Source organism: Myxocyprinus asiaticus, chromosome 20 (genome assembly GCF_019703515.2).
Source record: "Myxocyprinus asiaticus isolate MX2 ecotype Aquarium Trade chromosome 20, UBuf_Myxa_2, whole genome shotgun sequence".
Taxonomy (NCBI): Eukaryota; Metazoa; Chordata; class Actinopteri; order Cypriniformes; family Catostomidae; genus Myxocyprinus; species Myxocyprinus asiaticus.
This window is the reverse complement of record NC_059363.1, coordinates 26,090,594-26,114,989: the sequence shown is the minus strand read 5'-3', so window position 1 is coordinate 26,114,989 and position 24,396 is coordinate 26,090,594. Positions and strand designations below refer to the sequence as shown.

Below are 24,396 nucleotides of genomic sequence, written 5' to 3'. Positions count from 1 at the left end.
GTTGATCAATATTAGCTCGTTTGAAATAAGATCCACTCCAGCATTATGAAGCTTGTTATGTTGATTCCAAAATCACATTGGCAAAGAATAGCAGAGACCCATGGAGGAAGCTTGAACAATGTGAACATGGAATTAGTAAGTATTCAGAGTGCACATGTGCCTTTGATGCAGTTTTGCCATTGCCCAAAGGACCCATAATTTTAGCCACCTGACCTCACTGAGAGAAAGTGTGACTGTCAAGGTGAAAAGACAATAGCAAAGGGGAAAGGGAAACAGAAGTGCATTTGGGAAATTAAATACAGTTTTTCTTTTTTTTTTTTCTTTTTTTTTTTCAAGCAACACATCTGTATTTGTACTTTTAACTCATGATGCCTCAACATGAACCATGATAATTCAATGTACCATCTCTGGCTAAGAAAATGTCTAACAGCTTGCAGTTAACATAATCCGGGAGTATAGAGTTAAACATTCTAAATCCTTACACTTCTACATAACATAACAACATGCATGCAAATGTATATTACAAACCAAGTGTATATGGATATTATCATTTGCTATAGACAACTCTCTTTTGTTTCATGCATGTACAGATATATTATGCATAGTAGATAACCCCTCAAGCAATGTTGTGCGTTGAAAGAGACTTTTCAGTTCCATCTCGATAGGAAATAAATTAGGAACGTTTTACTTTAATGCATTCACAGCTGGAGCATTCCACACATCAAGAAGCCATTATGGAAATTTTGTTTTACTGATTGATAGTCTGAACAAGAATGACACATTAGAGGAAAACTTTTTGAAATATGTATTTGTCAATGCAGCGTGTATAGAAATATGAAAATCATGCTCTTAAGCAACCTTAAACTGGGTTTTATCATTTCTAACATTTTATTGATAAAGTTTTCATAGGAAAATCTATAGAAAAGCTGCACATAACAAATTTGAAAAGATATCTCTCAGCTGCTCATCAGAGAATAAAGGGAATGTAACTGGGCAAAAAAAATCTATAGTTGGTTGACACTGTTGTCATAGGGTTATATCTCAGTAATGATGACAAGTTAAAACTTCAATTACACAAATGGCAGTTTTCACTAGCAGTGCTTACCTAGTTCAAAACCCTCTTAAATTAGAATATATTTTATGAATTCTGTCCCAGTATCATCATATTTTTACACTGTTGAGTAAACAAGTGAACAAAATAAAACCACACCAATGTGCATTCAGGCAAGGGCCAACTGTGAAGCAAGATTTTAACCAAAACTTTAAGGCCACGTTTGTTGAATGAATGAATTAATGAATGAATGAATGTTGCATATTATTATAACAATATTTGTATGTATGTATATTTCGTACATTGCTTTTCACATTTGTTTTTTCCTGTTTCATGACTTGTTTTGTGTTTCATAATAGTTTTACTATTTCATTTGAGCTGAGAAGCCTAACAGGCTGTTCAATGCCAGTTTCAGTTGTGGCACTACACATATTATGTGACAACATGCCAATTTGTTGGGTCAGTCTGTGTTCAGTGAACTGCATCATTTTTCCTGGACAATAACGGTGAAAATGTTCCTTAGCAAAGACTTTTAATGTGTCTGTACAGAATTGTACAGGTCAATATTTAAGTCCTTTTTTACTATCCACAGTTTTCCTGAGCAAAATACTGGGTGGTGCCATTATGATTCTAATTGCCTGTTTTCTGTTTCTGGCTTCAAGAAATGTAAAAAACTCCTAAACGAGCGATTCAGTTAGAGAACAATGACCATTTAAGTGTTAGTTTGGAGTAAAAAGGAATTTTTGGCTCAACTTGTGTAGTTGTTGGGTTTCATAATATCTTAAATGATATCAACATATCCTCGGTCCATCACTTTATGTCATGTACCCACTTAGGTGAGGCACTGTCTAAACACATCTAGACACTAAAGTACCTGAACTATGGAGCCAAAAGTTTTTTTTTAATTTTTTTATTTTGACAGTTTTTACAAATGTACTCTAAACATCAATTCAGCAAAGAACATGCGCCGATGCAAGTGAAAAAAATGGAGACCAGAAATTGAAAACAGGCATCCGTTACGAATTGTGTAACACTACTGCTGTAAAAGAATGTTCTGGGTTCAGTACAAATTAAGCTCAATTCAGGTTCATTTCAGGTTCAGTACAAGTTAAGCTCAACTGACAGCATTTGTGGCATAAGGTTTCATGTAGACATTGAGGGGGGCACGTTCCCACGTCATCTCACCACCACCAGCACTAAAACAAAATCTATGCCTCTCTTTAAATGTGTGCCTGCATTAAACAGCCTATTAAAGGCTTTTTAGCTACATTTAAAAAGCAAAACATTTTTGAGGCACAAAATTCATTTCACAATTCATGAAAAACAAAAATGGAAAAGGTAACACATAAAAATATCAAACCACTGTTCTGGCCAACAAATGTTGTGATTTATAAATTGCATAAATGTATGACATTTAAAGGAATATTTCAGGTTCAGTACAATTTAAGGTCAGTTGACAGCATTTGTGGCATAATACTGATTACCAGAAAAATTAATATTGACTTGTCCCTCCTTTTCTTAGAAAAAAAAAAAAAGCAAAAATCGAGGTTACAGTGAGACACTAACAATGGAAGTGAATGGGGGCCAATTTTTGAACAATAAAATATTCACTGTTTCAAAAGTATAGCCACAGGACATAAACAGTGTGTGTTTTAACATGATTTTAGTATGATAAAATCACTTACAACCCTTATCTGTGTAAAGTTAAAGGCCGTTTTACAACTAAGTTGCCATGACGATGTAATGTCAACAACTTTACAGCTCAAATAATACACAAGTTTTAACAGAAGAATTAATACAAGTGCTTTTATAAAATTATAAGCTTCACATTTCTGTTTAAACCCTCCAAATAATTAGCCACATTCACTTTCATTGTCCCCATTCACTTCCATTGTAAGTGCAACACTGTAACTTTGATTTTTGCTTTTGTTTTTAAAGAAAATGAGGGACGACTCGAAATGATTTTTTATGATAATCAACATTATGCCACTAATGCTGTCGACTGAGCTCAACTTGTATTAAACCCAGAATATTCCTTTAAGGAAAAGGGTAGATAAGTCTCCTTCACATTCTTCTTGTGTTTTTGGCGATTCACATTCTTCGTGCATATCGTCACAGGGAGGAGAATTTATAGTAAAGAACGTCTTAAATATTTATCTATTTTTCACTCACACCTATCATATTGGAGGTGTCCTATGGATTCTTTTTAAACTGCTTTTATGTGCTTTTGGAGCTTCAAAATATTGGTAACCATTCTTGCATTTTGAGGACCTACAGAGCTGAAATATTCCTCTAAAAATCTTCGTTTGTGTTCTGCAGAAGAAGGAAAGTCATCCACATATGGGAAGGGGGGAATAACAGTTGAAGTTCTTTTTGCGGCGCTGAAAAACAGCCGTCCAGCGCATCTTTATGTAGGAGAAAATTGGAAAAACAGCGCTGACGAACGTAAAAACGTGTTCGGTGTGAACAGCCCCTTATGGAGAACGCGCCTATGAGTGAGTGAGCGCGCTCATGATGAGAACAGCCTGTCCAATTGTTCGTGTGCCCCCTCTGGACACTCCCTTCTCACTTCAGTGCTCAACCACGAAATCCAGCGCTGGATTCCAAGAGACCGCTCGGATGGAGATTTAAAACTCGACAGAGCCATGACTGTCCAGAAGAGCAGACGGAGGGACGCGAGCGCGTGTCATAATTAACACCCTGTTAATGCCGGTGTGCTAATGAGAAAAACAAGACAACAACTCAAGTGGAGCAACACTAAAAACAGCTGATGAGGAGCTGCAAGAAGAAGAAGATAAGATTTGACAAAGTAGTGAGTCATTTTTAAAGATTTCTTCATTTTATCACCTCGCAAAAAAAAAAAAAAAAAAGAAAAAAGAAAAAAAAAACTTGTATTGTTTTGCATAGTTTATTTGGCATTCTGCTAAAAAGTTCCTGATATTCTCTTTCGTTGCAAGGCGACAGAAGTGGACATGCATTGCTTGAATCGGTCTGTGCTTTAGAAGCTAATTAATGGATCTTCAGTTAAACGTTCTGGTGTGAATAGACGTTTGTATAAGATATGTAAAGGAAAAATCTGGAGCCCTAAATTAGCCTAGTCCTCAAACTTGTCTTACCTTGCGTAAAATCACAGCTCCCCTGGAAAATAGTGAGGAGAACATCACGTTCACATTCACTGGTTTGCTAGAGAGGGTTTTCACACTTGGCTGGAACACTGCAGAAGCCAGGTAAGATCGCGAGAAAGAACAACATTTATATCCATGAAGTACCAATTGCTAGTCTGCTATGGTGTGCTTTTAAATAAAATGTATACTCCCAAATAGCCTACAAATGTCCATGATAATAATCAGTATTGTTTCAGTTTAAAGTTCCCAACATGGTGTTATACCTTGAATGCAGACTCTGATGTCAAGATCACAATGTTACAATCTCTCTCTCTCTCTCTCTCTCTCTCTCTCTCTCTCTCTCTCTCTCTCTCTCTCTCTCTGTTCCCCCCAGTGGCTGCACCTGATTTTTTAGACCCCAAATCAGCCACACACAACACCAAACCACGGTTGTCTTTCTCCTCCAAGCCCATTGCATTCAACTCGGAGGATGATTGTGACACCATAACCACCGTAATGAAGTGGAAAACAGTATTGGCGATTTTCCTGCTGGTAGTTCTGTACCTGATCATTGGAGCCACAGTCTTCAAAGCCCTGGAACAGCCCCAGGAGAGCTCGCAGAAGTACCTCATCACAAGTGAGAAAATTAACTTCCTCTCCAGGCATGCCTGTGTCAACGTGTCTGAGCTGGAGGACCTGGTCAAGGTACAAACCTTAACAATTCACTATATGTAGAGTAAATACATATTAGGATTAACTTAATGCAGAGTAATGGAAGAATATGTGCATAATAAAAGATGAATTGTGATTCTTATGAAACCTGTCAAGAAAATGTCCTGGTATAATTTTTTTTCATGTTGCAGTAATGAGAACATCTATTATAATGAATATAATTTTTACCATTGCGGTAATGAAAATTGGTGGGTAAATGTGCTTAACTGTCACAGTGTCACAGTGGACAGTATATACAGGTGCATCTCAATAAATTAGAATGTCGTGGAAAAGTTCATTTATTTCAGTAATTCAACTCAAATTGTGAAACTTGTGTATTAAATAAATTCAATGCACACAGACTGAAGTAGTTTAAGTCTTTGGTTCTTTTAATTGTGATGATTTTGGCTCACATTTAATGAAAACCCACCAATTCACTATCTCAACAAATTAGAATACATCATAAGACCAATAAAAAAAACATTTTTAGTGAATTGTTGGCCTTCTGGAAAGTATGTTCATTTACTGTATATGTACTCAATACTTGGTAGGGGCTCCTTTTGCTTTAATTACTGCCTCAATTCGGCGTGGCATGGAGGTGATCAGTTTGTGGCACTGCTGTGGTGGTATGGAAGCCCAGGTTTCTTTGACAGTGGCCTTCAGCTCATCTGCATTTTTTGGTCTCTTGTTTCTCATTTTCCTCTTGACAATACCCCATAGATTCTCTATGGGGTTCAGGTCTGGTGAGTTTGCTGGCCAGTCAAGCACACCAACACCATGGTCATTTAACCAACTTTTGGTGCTTTTGGCAGTGTGGGCAGGTGCCAAATCCTGCTGGAAAATGAAATCAGCATCTTTAAAAAGCTGGTCAGCAGAAGGAAGCATGAAGTGCTCCAAAATTTCTTGGTAAATGGGTGCAGTGACTTTGGTTTTCAAAAAACACAATGGACCAACACCAGCAGATGACATTGCACCCCAAATCATCACAGACTGTGGAAACTTAACACTGGACTTCAAGCAACTTGGGCTATGAGCTTCTCCACCCTTCCTCCAGACTCTAGGACCTTGGTTTCCAAATGAAATACAAAACTTGCTCTCATCTGAAAAGAGGACTTTGGAACACTGGGCAACAGTCCAGTTCTTCTTCTCCTTAGCCCAGGTAAGACGCCTCTGACATTGTCTGTGGTTCAGGAGTGGCTTAACAAGAGGAATACGACAACTGTAGCCAAATTCCTTGACATGTCTGTGTGTGGTGGCTCTTGATGCCTTGACCCCAGCCTCAGTCCATTCCTTGTGAAGTTCACCCAAATTCTTGAATCGATTTTGCTTGACAATCCTCATAAGGCTGCGGTTCTCTCAGTTGGTTGTGCATCTTTTTCTTCCACACTTTTTCCTTCCACTCAACTTTCTGTTAACATGCTTGGATACAGCACTCTGTGAACAGCCAGCTTCTTTGGCAATGAATGTTTGTGGCTTACCCTCCTTGTGAAGGGTGTCAATGATTGTCTTCTGGACAACTGTCAGATCAGCAGTCTTCCCCATGATTGTGTAGCCTAGTGAACCAAACTGAGAGATCATTTTGAAGGCTCAGGAAACCTTTGCAGGTGTTTTGAGTTGATTAGCTGATTGGCATGTCCCCATATTCTAATTTTTTGAGATAGTGAATTGGTGGGTTTTTGTTAAATGTGAGCCAAAATCATCACAATGAAAAGAACCAAAGACTTAAACTACTTCAGTCTGTGTGCATTGAATTTATTTAATACACAAATTTCACAATTTGAGTTGAATTACTGAAATAAATGAACTTTTCCATGACATTCTAATTTATTGAGATGCACCTGTAATTCTTAATGGCCCCAAAAATAGGCTTCATTGTCCATATGCACAATATAATTTCTTATTTGGATTTTGGAGTAAAATAGGACCAGAACATTTTCTTAACAGGTTTCGTGAGAATAACCCCATGTTGTTCCAAACCCATACCTTAAAAAAAACAAACAAACAAACAAAAAAAAAACTCTTTGGTTGAACTTAATTCAGTCATGAACAGTGGTTCCACATGTTTGAAATGAGTTTTCTTAAATTAAAATTACCACTTAATTTCAACTTGAAAACTTAGAGTAAACCCAACAAAATATAACATGTCAAAATAACTTAAATGAAACTCTTAGTGATATGCTAGCTAGTGACAGGAAATGTTAACATGCAACTTGGTCACTATGATATGGTTCTCACAGCTATTGCTCAATGGATAATGCAATATGCAGAACACAGAAGGAGATGTTAGGTAGAATGACAGCCTCAGTAACCATTCATTGTATTGAAAAAGCTGCTATGAAAGTGAATGGTGACTGATGGGTTTGTAACAACATGAGGGTGAGTATTAATGACAGAATTTTCATTTTTGTTCAGTGTAAGTGTCCCTCCCTCTTTGGCAGTTGTCACAATTTACCTGTATTCACTCTACACTGAAGAGCGATGTGTTCACACTGAGTGCATTTACAGTATGTAACAATCATATGGATTGTAATCTATGCTTTATCTGTTCTGACCAAAGGGAGGTTGCTGCCAATTTGCTCTGTAACAATTTTCTTTTTATTTTAGCTGTAGTAAGTTCAGTCAGATCTATTGCATCTGTGAGGTAATTAAATCGGCCTCTGAATTTGAATCATGAATTGGTTCTGTCTGCCAGTGCCTGTTGTATTTACCTTCTTGGAATATGCAGATTGAATATAAAGTCACATTGTTGTCTTTTCAATGCAGATTTTAGTCTGTGTAAAACATGTTACATTTGATGGAATATCCCCCCCCCAGTCGTTGCAGTAAATTACAATTGAACACTGCATAAACCTACTTCCCATCTCTTTAATTGTTTGTGTGCCAACACTCACATGCACACACCTCTGAACAGATGTTCATTTCTGCCAAGTTTAATTTAACTGCCAACTGCCGACAAGTAAAGTGCTGTTTGTGGTGGCACTTAGTAGCCGTTCATTGGGAGGTTTTGGCTGTAAGGAAGGCCTGACCATGGAGAGAATCTCTATTTTATGGATGGGTTCTCCTGCAGCCGGCTAATAGCCGGAGGCTTCGGGGAGCAGCTGTTATATGCTGTGGGATTCATGTATGTAGGTCGAGAGGACCTGCATGCTCATGTGTAGATGTTTACTCACTTTGACCGCGTATGTACACATACTGGTTAAGTTGTGAAAATGTGCACTATGGTGCAGAAATGTCACTCACCTATTTAATTAAGAGGACACCAGTGGCAGTAGTTAGCAGTTCTTTTTTTGCAAGTAAAAGGTGTTAGTCTTGTGGTACAGTATTTCATTAGCGAGCAAGGTGTCCCAGCGTGCAACTCCCGGCCCATATACACTTAAATATGTTATTTAAAAACCAAGCAAAACTACAAATTTGACAGCCAGTGATCACCATTCACATCATCATTTAGTATTTCACTGCATAGAAAAAGCAGCTTTGACATTTTAATAATAACTCCTTTTGTGTTCCATGAGTTTCTAGGAACATAGTAACATGAAAGATAATGACAGAATCTTAAGTTTGAAGCAAATATTAGTGGGGCATGTTGTCATTCTTTATGGGGTAAGTTGTCATAGTGGAACCTGCCATTAAACCAGCGGCTAGGTTTCATGTAGACATTGAGGGGGGCACGTTCCCACGTCATCTCACCACCACCAGCACTATAACAAAATCTATGCCTCTCTTTAAATGTGCACCTGCATTAAACAGCCTATTAAAGGCTTTTTAGTGAAATTTAAAAAGCAAAACAGTTTTGAGGCACAAAATTCATTTCACAACTCATGAAAAACAAAAATGGAAAAGGTAACATATAAAAATATCAAACCATTGTTCTGGCCAACAAATGTGATTTATAAATTGCATAAATGTATGACATTTAAAGGAATATTTTGGGTTCAGTACAATTTAAGCTCAACTGACAGCATTTGTGGCATGATATTGATTAATAAATTGAGAATTTATTTTGGCTTGTCCCTCCTTTAAAAAAAAGCAGAAATCGAGTTATAGTGAGGCACCTACAATGGAAGTGAATGGGGCCAATTTTTTGAAGGTTTAAAGGCAGAAACGTGAAGCGTATAATTTTATAAAAGCACTTACATTCATTCTTTTGTTAAAACTCATGTATTACTTGTGTTGTAAAGAACATTTTTACAGTCATTTTATGGTTTTAGGATTTGTTGACATTGGTTGTGAAAATGGGCTATAACTTTACACAGAAAAGGTTAGTAGGCGATTTTATTACTCTAAAATCCTGCTTACATGCATGTTGTTGTTTACGTCTTGTGTCTATACTTATGAAAAAGTGAGTATTTTAACAGTCTAAAATTGGCCCCTGTTCATTTCCATTGGATATGTCTCACTGAAACCCAGATTTCTGCTTTTTTTAAAGAAAGGAGGGGCAAGTCAAAATTCATTTAGCCACAAATTATGTAACAAATGCTATTGATTGAGCTTAACTTGTATTGAACCCAGAATATTCCTTTAAAACACATGACACCCTACCCCACCAAAAATGTGACAACGTGCCCTGACCTGACTTGAAATATACCTTTATCCTAAAAACACATTTAAACCATTTGGGAAACCATTTATGAATGCCTTCATAATATGGTTAATCCTTGCTTGAATGTATGACAGTGTGGTTTGATTATTTTCACTTGTTTACCAGAGCTATAACCAATAATATAATAATAGTGAAAATGTACTTTGTAGGGTAGAATTCTCAAAAAATATGATAATTTAAGAGGGTTTTAAACTAGTTGTTTGAAAACCAACATAGAAAACCACTGCATTTGCGCAATTTTGAATCCAAATCTTATCATTATAGTTAGATTATACTGTAGTCCTTGTGACAACTTCCCTGTGTGAAAACTAGCCCCAATATTTATGACTCCATTCAAAATGCACTTGGCTCAACAGTTGGGTATATTTGAATGGGCATTACTTCTGTGGAGTTTTTTCAAACACTCACGGCAACCTACTGGAATTTGAGAAAACCCTCCTAATGTACATGTAATGAATAACCCCGAGTCATGTGTTATCAGAGAGAAAGAGAGAGAGAGTGTTATGAGTTAAGGACCATGGACAGCTCCACTTCTTGCCTCTGCTTAGTTTAGTTGCTAAAATATGTAATGAAATGAGAACAGAACATCTACCATAGATTCACACCAGCTGTTCAGCTAAACTGTAACGTTCCATTGACTCTTTAAAAACACTGCCTTTGTTAAGAGTTCATTGTAGGTCTGATGCTATTATTCAGTCACAAAGGAAAAATATCTTCATGTTTCTTTTTACTTAAAAAAAAAACAAAACAAATATATATATATAATCATTCCCAATCTCTTTTTTTCCCTCTTCAAAATCATGCAGTGTTACACATCTGTGCACTGCAATAGAAGATCAATATATATTCTAGAGGTACATGCAATGTGAATTGTTTATAAAGAGAACAATCATGTAGAATGATAGTAAAGGGTCAAATGTAATCACCCACGTTGGTTTGGATGCAACATCACACCTTGAATGGTTAGAAATGGTTTTTAAAGAGCTGTTCATTGTAATGAACACCAACCATGCGTCAGAGAAGTACGAGAAGACCTTACCTAGTGTAAAGAGGATATAGTAAGATGTCAAAGAAAATAACTCTTTAAAGAGCCGCAAATTCCTTTGGATTGAAAACAATCCCTGCTTCACAGTATTAAGGAACTTTAGCCTGTCAGGAACATTGATCAGAGAAAGCTGGAATATTGATCTCAATTTTGTCAAGATCCTTTCTGTGGAAGAGTCACAGTCTAAAACAGTACAGTACAAGGATGTTCTCCCAGCTGCACACACACTGGAACACACATTTGAGGCAGCCATTTACTATAAGGGATTTGAAAGTGAATTAAATTACCGACCAACTTCTGTCTTCACTCCCAGCTGGCACAGTAATGTGTGACGTAAAATCCACAGTCTCTGTGGAACACTGATAAAGAACAGAGCTGTGCTTTTGTTAGTAGCTCAAAATGCAGACAATTGGAGCCAGCCATTCTGCTCATTCAGAGAAATGCAGTCTGCTTCAAATTTAAACGTGTTATGGTTGGCCACACAATAGCGACTGGCAATACAGTAACGCACAGTATGGTTCAGCCAGGGTAAATAGTACACTGCCAGTTTCTAAGTAAATGTCCTTTATATTTATGTAATATTTATCTGTTGATCACTGAAATAACGTCACACAGCAGGCAGCTGTGCTTCTGGGTTCTTTTGTGAAGCAGATTTCAGTGGTGGGTATGAGCATTGCTGCAGATTTAATAATCAGTTAAGCATTACATAATGTAGTAATGTTAATAAAAGTTATGGTTTACAGTGAAGAAATATATGTAGGTTCTTTCTGAATTGTCGGCAAATCCAGTTTAGGCCCATAGGCCTGTATAATAATGTCGGACCTGTAAAAAGTTGATGGATACACATTAACACAATTCTAAAGCTTGAGTAATATTGCATATAAAAAATTTAATTACTAGGAGACATACAATATGCGTCTTAAATTATTGGTCCACATACACAAACTATTAATAGTTGACATCAATATCATCATATTTTATAATCAAATTTAATAACAGCCGGTTTTGATTAAACACATTACATATTGCAGTCAAAATAAATGCAAAGACAACATTTTAGAAGCATTACATTATTTTTATTTGCATATCCTTTCACAAATAGCAGCTGGTGGAGACGGGGTCCTGCTCAACCACAGAATTATAAGATCGTCTTTAGATCATATTTGACATCATATCTGTCAGAGCGATTGCACTTTGAAAAAAAAAAAAAAAAGAGTTTTCACTCAGAGTTTGCGAGATTTATTAGTGAAAAGTTTAAATCTACAAACAGCAGCTGTTGGGCAAACAGGTCTTATTAAAGCAGACTCAGTAACAATGACAGAGATCTGTGAAATATCATAATTTATGCCAAATCCTGAGTTTTTCCTGATCCACCAATCCTGATGAAAATTTAAAGAAGCCCAACTCTCCAATAATCTTTTGGAAACGGGGTGATTCAACCACGCAATCACCACATTTTGGCCATTTTCAGCTCAATTTGTGCAAAGTGACCAATGAAAGCAGTTCTTTTCTGCAGTGCCAAAAGAACCTGGAAGTGCCAGAGCCGAGCGTTTGTTTGTTTGTAAACAGTAACTTTATCTATTGTCCAAGTCTTCTGAATCATACAATAGTTTTGTGTGAAGAACAAACCAAAATGGCATTTGGCTTCATTGACAAACTCTGCCATGATGCATTTGAAGGTGCCATTTTATAATGGAACTCAAGCATGAATGAGATGACTGATAGTGTGTTGTGAGATCAGCTTTTGTGTTATAGGTTCTGGTCCCATGGAAACTAGGAAGTAATTGTCTCACAAAGATAAGCATGATTCGGAGAGTGCATTTTTGCTCTAAAATTACATTTTTACTCCACTGATGGTTAGGTTTTGGGTTGGGGTTTGGGTTAGGGGGCAGATTTAAGAAAACATGCATTCCTGTTAACTGTAATACATCATTTACAACTAAAAATACAACTTGCATTTGGTACCACTGTGGACATTTACCCAGAAACTGGAGATCACACGTTCCTATACATTCAACAACAATCCCAGCTTTGGCCACTGGGGGCAGTGGTTCAAAATTCGGTAAGCACAGACCGATTTCAGCTGAAGAACTTTCAACCTACTGTTGCTGAATTCACAGATCGGTCTTCTCATTGTATGGAAAAGAGCTGCTCCTTCTGCTTAACAATTCCTTTCTTGTTTCATGGAAGATTAAAATAATATGGCAACGAAATGAGGGTTTTTCATTTTGGGTGTACTGTTTTTTTCAACAAGAGTTTCTTCTGTGATCATTCCTCTTGTAATTGTTTTAAACTTACAGTATTTGGTTACATTCTTGGAGATTATTCCTGATTATACCTGTTCTCTTCTCCACAGAAAGTGGTGTTAGCTATCCGTGCAGGGGTGAATCCCTCAGGTAACCTGTCCTATGAGAGCAGTATGTGGGACATCAGCAGCTCCTTCTTCTTTGCAGGGACTGTCATCACCACTATAGGTAACAGCTTTACACTTTAAATGTGTCTGTGACTTTTAGTGAAGAGAAAAAAGTAACAGAGAAACATGCCCACTTGACTAGAGTAACAAGATTCTCTACAATGACCTGAATTAAGGAGAATTGTTTTAGTGTTTTGTGTAAAATATAATTTTTGCAAAACTTTTGAAAGTGCCACAAGATAACTTTTACTTTTTTTAAAGATATATTCTCTAAATCAAGTCTAAATATATAAATAACATTTATCTAGTGTAACAGGTTTAATGGAAAGCAGGAGGTGGGAACCGGACGAAGCATCAAAGTAATGTTTTAATAAACTTAAACACACAAACATAAACACATACAGGGCAGCTGCCTGTAGCGCTCTCTCTCCCGAACTGCCGCCTCCGGCTGCCTTTATCCCTCTCGTTGCCTTGATTAGCCTGATTAGGGGCCGGGCGTGCGTCATCACGCCTGGCCCCGCCCTCCTCCTTGCTACACTCCTCCCTCCTTTGCTTCAGGCTTGGGAGCCCCCGGTATGATGTACATCCCCCCACCTCCTTTCCGGGGGGGGCATGCCCTTCCGGCCCTGCCTGGGAGGGAGACAAGAGAAAGAGAGAGGGAAAGGCCAACACGGAGCAACAGCGGGAGAGAGAGAGGAAAAAAAAAAATGTACTCGCCGGTTCTCTGATACGCCGTAGCCTGGTCCTCGGTCACTCCTCCACCCTCTAGTGGATGACAGCCGCTCCTCCCCGGGTGGATCGGAGGCAGTCCTCCGGTCCCTGGCAGACGGAACGCCCCGTCGCATTTTGGTGGATGGTAGGGATCTCCTCCGCCCGTGCTAGTGGTTCTACCGCTCCAGGCGGTCGGCAGTGAGCCCCTCCCCACTTGCGGATGGCGGTCTTATTTTTGACCCGCCATGTTTTAGCGGCCGGTAGGGGTCTCCTCCGGCCACAGGCAGTCGGTAGGGACCCCCTCCTCCCCTCGCAGTCGACGGTCGTTCCTCCGATTTCAGGCGGCTGGCTCCTCAGTCCCCCGGCAGATGGCTGCGGCTACTCCTTTGGGGTGGATGGTAGCGGCGAGGACTCTACTACGGCGCATCCCTCCTCCTTCCTGGGTTTTCGGCACTAATGTAACAGGCTCAATGGAAAGGAGGTGGCGGGAACCGGACAAAGCATCAAAGTAATGTTTTTATAAACTTAAACACACAAACATGAACGCATACAGGGCAGCTGCCTGTAGCTCTCTCTCTCCTGAACTGCCACCTCCGGCCGCCTTTATCCCTCTCGTCAGCTTGATTAGCCTGATTAGGGGCCGGGCGTGCGTCATCACGGCCCGGCCCGGCCCTCCTCCTTGCCACATCTAGTTTTAAGAATTTTTAGATTTTATTGGAACAAAAGTGAAACAGACTAATGAAAAACTCATTAAGAACTAATTTTTGCAGCGTGTGTGTACAAGTACAAACACACATACCTGCAAGTGTAAAGGAGGGGGATACCCTTTTTCTTAGTTTTGGCAACTGTCTCTCAAAATATCTTGTGCACGGCCCTCAAATGAACAGATCACAAGGTTATCTAAGCTCTGCAGTTGGAACATATTATTGATGCAAATAATCAGCAAATGCATATTTTGACTTTATCACCAAGGGTGTGTAGGGAATTGTGTTAACATTATTTAATAAGCATGATTAATGAACGGTTACTAGTTCTTTAGACAGTTTTGACCGTTCTTGAATACATATGTACATCACCTTTGAAATCTGCTGGAATAGTGCCAGGTAGTGGATTAAAGTGCAACCCAGGCCCACTGCTCTTTCTCCCCTCCCCCAGCCCTCCAATGTCCTTAATAGGTTGTGAAGTGTAAATTGTAATTAATGAACCAAGCATATCTGATAGCTTGACCTTCCATTAAGAGTCGAAAGAGGCCAAGGTCTGGGGCTGCTCTCCATCACATCAGTTCTCTATGTCTCAGATGATGGTGGTCATTTAGTAGAGTAAAAGAGCAACTGACTTTTAGAATAATTGCATGACAATAACTCATTCAGTCAGGTCATTGCTATTGCACATGGCTATCATAACGTTGATTGTATTTAGTGCCTTTTGGATATGCACCTTTCATTAATATACAAATGTACATTGAACAATTAGAAAACTAATAAGAAATGTTAATATTGATAAAATGGAACTGAAATAATAATTTAAATTTGTAAGCCACAGCAACATTTTAATAGAAACACTCAAACTTTATACAACAAATAGACAACTTAAAACATAGAAAATGAAATGTGAAGGTCTCTCTGGAAAGTTCTGGTTCTTCAAACTGTAGGAAAACAAAGCTCTTCACTTGTGCCCCTGAACTGCTGTTTATTCCCATGCAGCCATTTCACAACTGTTTTGAGGTCTTTAATTATCGGTAGCTTCATTACAGAAGAGTAAAGAATAACGTAATTATTGGTTTTAATATTTGCAACAACACCTATATATATATATATATATATATATATATATATATATATATATATATATATATATATATACATACACACACACAGAATATTTGTGTGTGTGTGTGTAATATACATACATATCTATATGTCTGGATTTGACACATACTTCATTGCTGCTGGGAGTGCCTTGTTCTCCTCTTGGAAGTAACTCCTCAACAAAGGCTGCTGTCTTGTAATATACATTTTTGGCTGATTTTGAATTGTCGTTCAGGGGGTGGCTAGTGTGGTCTGGAGGGAAATAGGGAGATACCTTTCAGAGGTAATTCCAAACTTCTCCAAAAGAATTAGAGTCCTGTATTTCCTTATAATGGGAAGGTCACACTTGAAGACAGAAAAAAAGAGAACATTTTTAAATATCAACTGCAACAACAGCATGAAGTCCAATTTAATTACTTGAAGTGGTAATAAATACTGAAAAACAACAATAAATGTAAAAAAAAAAAAAACATTTCAAGAACGGTTCAAGTTGCATTAAAAGTACTATGCATATGTGTTTACAGTATCGTATATGCCAGGTTAAACATGATCTATGCTCTATCAGTTGAGCTACAGAGCTCCTGCACTTCAACCAGTAGAGATAGAGCAAGGGCATGTTACACTGCTAGGAAGGACGAGATGAGAGACTGGGGATCCAAATGCAGAATATTTATAAAGGAACTCAGAATGAAGAAGAAACAATGATGAACATAAAACACTGGAGCAAAAGGGAAATCAAACATAACAGCAGTACGCTGGCTAAGAACACTACACGCTAACACAACAAACAGACAAGAACTGTTTGAAATGAGGGTATTTATACACAAATGAATAATGAGGGAACAGGGAACAGCTGTGGAAGATGGAGGGCAGGTGAGTGAAATCAAAAAGGTGCATACTAGGAAATTAAGTCCATGAACTAGGGGAGAACTAAACAATCACTGAAACAGAACTGAAGGTGAGGGAAAAACACAAGGCAGTTCGTGACAGCGTGATATTCCAAGGAAATGCATACATTTATAAGTCAATAGATTGAATATACTGTAAGTTGTTTTCAATAAATGCATCTGCCAATTGAATAAATGTTAAAGCATGTGTCCTTATTCTTCCTTCCAAAAAATACTTATAAAGCACACCAATTATAGGTTTATTTATGTCAAAAACATGATTTCTCTATATTCCTCACCATCAACATGAAAACCCCACAGTCTGACAGCTGGCGTGGGCACTGTTGCACTGGTGATTGATGGTGTGCCTCTAACTGCTGGCGTGGGCACTGTTGCATGTAAACTTTGTTATGTATACAAACATGTGAATGAATTTCAAAATCGTCTCTCCTTAAAACTGTAGTTGCTCAGTACAGACAGTGGTAATGGAGTGGTGCTCTGTCTGTGAAAAGTAAAGTAAATATAAATATTTGTGCTACATATATTGACAACTGCCTTAATGGAATGGCTTTAGAGATGCAATTTTGTTATTAAAAGTTTTTATTGATTCCATATAACATATAAAAAAATATATATATATATAAATAACAGAATATTTGGAATCACATTATATTATTTACAACCCTTCCTCCCGAACATTAACCACCCCACCCCACCACCCAACACAAACAGATACCCCAGTGGTCAAATACAATTGACAAAGACACACAAACAAACAATAAAATAGAAGAAAATATTTAGAAATACATTTAAAAAAAGTATATGTTCAGAAACAAAAAGGCTACAATATACACATTTAAAACAACACGTCTCCCTCCACTGTCCCTCCCCGAGAGCCCTCCAAAAAGGCCAAATAGCTGCCCCACCTCCTAATGAACATATCCATGTTGCCTAGCCTTCTATATGACAACTCTTCCCAAGCTGCCACCCTGCCCATCTCCTCGCACCCCTCACGAAACCAGGGGGCTCCAGCTGATTTCCATCCTCTAAGGATAATCTGTCTGCCCACCATAACACCGGCCAGGATTCAGTTCTTCATGTACTTATCTCCTACATCAATGACCGCCCCGTCACCCAAAATATAGAGCCTGGGGCAAAAGGAGATCCGAGTACCCAATACGTTGGCCATAAAATTCTGGATCCTCAACCAGAACTCCTGTGTCTTACGACACCCCCAAAAAACATGGGCGGTGTCTCCATCTTCTAAATGGCATTCCCAGCAGGTGGGTGTGTCCTTAAGACCAAGTCTATACAATTTAGAAGGGGTCCAATAGAATCTATGTAGAATCTTAAATTGCATAAGGCGCACCCTTGCATCTCTAGATGCAGACTTGATGTTTTTAAGAATCCTAGCCCACACTCCCTCCTCTAAAAACAAATTTAAATCTTCCTCCCATAATCTTTTGAGGGAATTTAAAGCTCCGTCCCCCAGACTCTGAATTAGCAGGGAGTAATACACTGATGCTTCATGACCTTTTCCAAAAGCAGTAATCACCATTCCCAGATTATCTGCCACACTAGGGGGGTGCCTGCCACTCCCAAAAACAGTGCAGAGTAGGTGCCGCAGCTGTAAATACTTATAAAATTGAGATCTGGGAATCCCAAAATTGTGAACCAAATTTTCAAAAGGTCTCAATACTCTCATATAGGTCACAGAGTGTATTAACCCCCCTCACAATCCAATCTGACCAACAGTAAGGGGACTTTTTAATACATAGTTTAGGGTTCTGCCATATGCTCGAGGCTACGTTTAAATAAATATCCGAATTAAACACTCTGGACACTTTTGTCCATATCGAGTGTAAATGCAAAATAACGGGGTGTGACTTAACGTCTCCGATTAATTTGATCGAAAGGCTATGCAGAGGCGAGATAGGGGCAAGAGCTTCCTTTTCGATACAAAACCAGGGAGGGGCTCTCTCAGATGGAAGCGACCAATGAGCCAAATGTCTTAGATCGAACGCATAATAATAAAACAAAATCTTGGGTAGGCGTAGCCCACCTTTGTCAACTGGCCTATGTAACTTATTGAAATTTAACCTGGCACGCTTACCATTCCAAATGAAGGACTTCTCTATGCTATCAAATTGCTTGAAATAAGAGAGGGGGACATCTTTTGGGAGAGAATGTAACAGGTAGATGAATTTTGGAATACAATTCATTTTAATTACATTAACCTTCCCAATCATCGATAAGTGCAATGAAGCCCACCTGTCCACATAATTCGAAAACTATTTTTGGAGATGCAATTTTAATTTGTCCAGTCTTGTCTGCTTAAGCACACTTGCTATGCAAAAAGGGCAGTGAAAATCACTGCAATAGGTTTGCATTGCTGCAACTGAGGTAATTTTTGACCTCTCAGAATCGCAATATGTCTCTACAAGGGAAATCATGCACCACACGCATTGCACAGTTTCGGGAGCTTTGACCAACGCAACAAAATACTTACAGCACTCAAGAGTATTAGTAAGCTTCCATAAACTCACAACCCATAGGCCTAAATAAAACAAAACAAAAGGGAAAAACCTATACATATTCAGATATATTAAAAAAAAAAAGTATCAGTGACTTTATCGGAATGCCTATTCACAAAACAGAATTCGAAGGGTAATTGAAATTTCCCCAGAATAATATTTGATTTAATAAAGCATAACAAAAAAAATTCAAGCTTCAATAAAAATAATAAGAAACACACCTACTGATTGAGTAGTAGGCATATAAAAACTAAGCATTAATATATAGATTCATTGTTCACCAAATAATGATAGATTTATTAAGATATTACAAAGACAACAATTCACCGTGTTTTCCGCCATGATTGTTGTTTTGTCATTAGCTCCAGCCTGAGACTGCTAGCCTGAAAATGCTGTGACGTATGGCTCTGCAGATGGATATATCTCATTTCATCAGCAAAACGTTCAACCTACTGTTGCCTAATTCATGATCAGTCTGCTACAGCTGTGTTTGAATTTACTCTCGCTCACTTTACATTCACATGTGGCATTCACTATGTAATAATTTTTTTAATGCGCCTCTTGAGTTCAGTGCCATGGTAAGATGTCATGATGGACAAATTTCCAGTTTCCCATTCTCTCTTGACATGGACTGCTCCCTTATGTCTCTTGGAGTCATGCTGATGCTTCTGTCGTTTTTATGGCAAACAATGTAGATTGGTTGATTGGTTGGACCTGATATTGACTACACTGTCTGAACAAGTGGATCAGATTTTACTGCTGAGGAACTAAAATCCTTATAGTTAAGCTGACAGAACAAGTATGATATTTTTGTCCAACCATGAATAGATGTGCATCACTTTTCCAAAAGACACTGTGTGAAGAGATGTGCTTTGTGCAATTAATTTAGTCTTTGTGCAAACCAATGTGTATGGCTCTCAAGGTTTTTTTTTATTTAATTAGACTTCAGAGAGGACAAATTGAAACCCCAGTTAATAAGCCTCAAGGAAAATTGAAGCATAATTGGATGGAGGCTCTGGCAAATTGTCCCCCACTGTTCCACTTGACTCAGGGTGGGCCTGTCCTGTGGCTCAGCTTTTTGCTCTTATAATTGCTCAAATTCCTGGTATATTAGTACCTACAACCATTAGTATTCTCTCTCTCTTCCTGTCTCTTTATCTCCCTCTGTCTCTCACTCTCTTGTTCCTGCACTGAGTTAAACTTTCTTGTAAAATCATGCAGAGCCCCAATAATTGTTTCCCAGAAAAGTTTCTCAACCACCACCATCAGTTTATGTAGTTTCACTTTAATAATTCTAAATTTTAAGCTAAACCAAAAATGTAATCCTTTCAAGCAAACTTGATTATTATAATGAGATTTCCTGAGAATGAGTCTGGAATTTAAACCAAGAAATCTAAAAAAAAAAATTACATTAAAAAAATTTAAAAAAAGTTCCTTGGGGTCATTTTTTCATCGGTGAATGTGATGTCATGTATAATTTATCTCAACTGACTGTGACCTTGTCTAAGTATTGTGCACTTATTTTTCGTACTCATATTTTTGGCTTGATTTCATATTAAAATGAGCATTTTTACGCAGCTGTAATTCATCCCAATTACCGGTACATGTGGTTAAAGTTTTTTATCTGCTTTGCTCTGTCTTTTCAATGGCTAAATTTAGAGGTTAAAGAAATCTTCAGTGGGAGACACTGAGTAATATAGCCCTAATGTTCCCTGAGAGATAAATAAGGTGCCCAACCTAAATTCTCATAGAACTGCAGACTAAATCAAATTAAACTCTTTTGAAATACCCTCATCACTCTTTTGAGTGCTCTATCCTAAGTGGAATTTGATTTATTTATTTATTTGCTATTTGACCAAATTTGCTGAAATAACACTAATTAGATTGTCAACAATATCTTAGAAGATTTTGATGCAACAAAATAATAAAGTTCAGCAAGTTCAGTATTATATTACATAAATATGTTGTGATTATTATCTGTCAGTCTGTGTCAAATGGGCTGGGAAACAGGGCACACACAGACCTACTTCCATGCTACTTTTTAGCATTCTCCTAGGTAGTCAACACTGTCAAATAAGTGCTGCAAAATAAGCAAACTATTGTAACATACTTGAGTTAAATTGACAGATAGTTAATCAAAGCCCCAGTCCCACCTATGTATAGAAATATTTCCAACTTTAAGGGTCAATTTGTACCCTAAGGAGTCTCTCAATCATCTGGACTTAAAGGGATAGTTTACCCAAAAATGAAAATTCTCTCATCATATAATCGCCCTCATGCCATTCCTGATGTGTAAGACTTATCTCAGCAATATCTTAGAATATCTCAGCTCTGTAGGTCCATACAATGCAAATCAATGGTGACCAAAATTTCCAACCTGCAAAAAGTACGTAAAGGCAGCATAAAATAATTAATTCAACTCCAGTGGTTTAATCCATGTCTTCTGAAGCGATTTAACTGGTTTTGGGTGAGAACAGACTAAAATATAACTCCTTTTCACAGTAAATCTTGCCATTGCAGTCTCTAGGCACCATCATGATTTTAAGCTTGATTACACTTCTTAGTGCTTGATGCATGCGCAGAGTGCTAGATGGTGCTAGGAAGTGTAGTCAAGCTTGAAATCATGATCACCAAGGAGACTTCTGATGTCAATATTTATAGTGAAATCTTTAACGTTATGTAAGAAGATCGGTTCTCTTTGGCAATGGAGGAGTCAGGAGACAATGAAGCAGTGCAGGCAAGACTTTTATTTTTCTGCCTTAGGTTCTGGGGTGACTTAATGCAGTCTATTCACGTAGATTCAGACACTCAATCAGATAACAAAAGAAACTTTTTAAACACTCAGTCAGAGAACAAATACACTCAGCAAGCATCGAGTTCATGCTCTCAGGGCTCTCTCTCTCTCCCGAGCTGGTGAGCTGGTGCGGCTTTTAAGTCTCCCTCCGCCATCTCTATAACAAGAGACAGGTGTTAGAGATAATTACAACCCAGGTGACAAGACTTACCACTCTCTCTCTCCCGCAGACGGACACACGACCACGCCCCCATCACCACAAGTTACTTTAAAGTTTTGGTCACCATTCACTTACTGTACATTATATGGACCTACAGAGTTGAGATTTTCTTCTAAAAATCTTTATGTTCTGCACAAGAAAGAAAGTCATATGCATCTGGGATGGCATGATTGTGAGTAAATGTGGTGTACCTACCAATTCAAATGAGGCCAGCGAAGATAATTTTTGAGATATCATACCCTAAACAATATTAAACTCAATTGCCCCTGTCAAAACAAGAACTAGGTCAGAATGCTAGGGTTTTATTTAATACAATTAATGATCTGACCAACTCGGTGTCTAATGCTGCTTTTTGTCCTATAGATTGTAACACTTTTTTTGTTAATAAGGTCTCGAGGGCATCAATTATTCCCCCTTGACCATGTGTGGAAAAATTGGGTTATAGGGAGAGTTTGTTGAATTCTTTCTCACCAATTTCAGAGCAAGATCTATATAAGATTGTACAACAGTTAAAACTATAGTTGTCATACAGATGTTGTTCCTTTAAGACTTTTCAAGGAAGTTAGTGGGACTTTAGGCCCATCTTTGTTGTCTATAGTAAATAGCTCGCTTGTGTTCCAGAGGAGTTAAAGACTGCGATAGTACAACCGCTTTTGAAGAAGCCCTCATTAGATCCTTTGGTTGCAAATAACTATAGACCAATCTCAAAATTACCTTTCATCTCTAAAATATTAGAGAAAGTTGTAGCTAAGCAACTGTTGGAGGTAGTGAAGGATAATACAATTTTTGAGAAATTTCAGTCAGGTTTTAGAGAAAACCACAAAAAACTGGCCTTCTTAGGATGACCAATGTCTTATTGATAGCAGAGGATGCTGTAAAGTGCTCCATTTTAGTGTTGCTTGATTTAACTGCAGTGTTTAATACAGCTGATCATTCAGTTTTAACTGATACATTGAAGAGATGTGTGGGAATATCTTGGGGTGGCTTTAGACTGGTTTGTTTCCTATTTGTCGAATAGGAAATTTGTAGTGTCTGTTAGAGATGAGATATCCTCCTCTTCAAAAAGTAATTGTGGTGTTCTGCAAGGATCCCTGTTAGGGCCAATATTGTTTTCACTATGTTACCTCTTGGTACTGTGATTTCATTGCTATGCGGATGACCTGCTGTTATATTTGTTGTTGAATCCCAATGATCTAGCTAATTTAAATGTTCTTCAAGCTTGTATAGTAGATAACAGAGAGGCTCAGGACCCAAACACAGAGTGAAAAATAAAGGTTTATTTAATACAAAAATAAAACACAAAAATCCAACATAAAACTCCCACAGGGTTTTAAAAACAAACACAAACTACTCCGTAGGGGAAAACGTAAAGTAATTATAATCCAAGGCTGGGGCAGAGGGTAATGGGGAATCAGGACCTATCACAAGACACACAAGACTGGAAGCAAGATGAACTGGCACTGGACAGCAAACACAAGGAGACTAAAATAGGGAGAGAAAAAATGAGTTAACAGGGGACAGATGAGGCTAATAAACTAATAATGGGCAAACAAAGAGGTGGGGTATGACGTCAGACAGAGAGACACGCAGGGATATAGAAACAAAACAAAGCCACGTGCTCTAACAGGACAACGAAACACCCGAATGGCATGAGCGCACATCGCCAAGACACTAAGGCAATATACGCCCATGACAACCGATAAATGGCAAAGCGATGCCACGCATTCTCACTCTAAATAAAACCTGAGCGTACATTGCGAGGCAAAAGCCACGCGATGCATGCAACAGGTGACAAAAACAAGACAGGACACCTGTGCAAGAGTTCAGCCAAACACAAACACCCGACACATTAGACCAAAGTGACCGAACCTCAGCACAACGTGAAGACAGGAGGTCAGGACCCAGACACCATGCTCCCGACATGAAACAAGACAGACAGAAGAGCGCACGGCAGGGAATACAAGCGAAACTGCGTGCTCACACAAAGACAGACAACGAAACACAAGACAGACATGGGACGATGATGCCACCCACGGTCCTGTAAGACCAAAACACAGACAGTGTGTCCTGAGTGACAGGACCTTATGAAACTTGTCATGAACAGTTGGCTGTTCCAAGATCCAGATACAAAACTAAAGGTGATTTTTGTAGTGAAGGCCCCACGATAATGGAGCAAACTGCACTGGGATATTATCTGCTGTTATCTGTTTTTAAGTCTCCTTTAAAAACTCATTTGTATAGACTTGTTTTTATTATTATGTGAATGTATTGTGTTTTTCTTTGTGTATTTTGATTTTATGTTTTTTGAAGCACATTGTGCTAAATCACTGAAAGGAGCTATAAAAATAAAGTTTTAATTATAAAGTTATTATTAAACATGGCTTCCCAGATAAGACATTTATTCCACCTGGAAATAATAATAATATTTCAGAGGGCTCAAAATATATGAAAATGTTAGAATTTACATAAATCTTAGTCTTAGGTCCCAAATAGTCCATAAATAAATATGAAGTCATCA

At 38.1% G+C, this 24,396-nt stretch overlaps 1 protein-coding gene across 1 annotated transcript in view; it reads left to right on the top strand.

Annotated features, from left to right (window-relative positions):
• The first annotated feature begins 3,642 nt into the window (after nt 1-3,642).
• The window catches only part of LOC127410899 (potassium channel subfamily K member 2-like), a 35,702-nt gene continuing 14,948 nt past the window's right edge, over nt 3,643-24,396 (top strand). Inside the window, exons 1-3 of the mRNA XM_051646139.1 lie at nt 3,643-3,863; nt 4,550-4,860; nt 12,868-12,985. Coding sequence (XP_051502099.1) covers nt 3,863; nt 4,550-4,860; nt 12,868-12,985 — 430 coding nt within the window. The 5' untranslated portion in view covers nt 3,643-3,862. The remainder of the gene's footprint in view (nt 3,864-4,549; nt 4,861-12,867; nt 12,986-24,396) is intronic.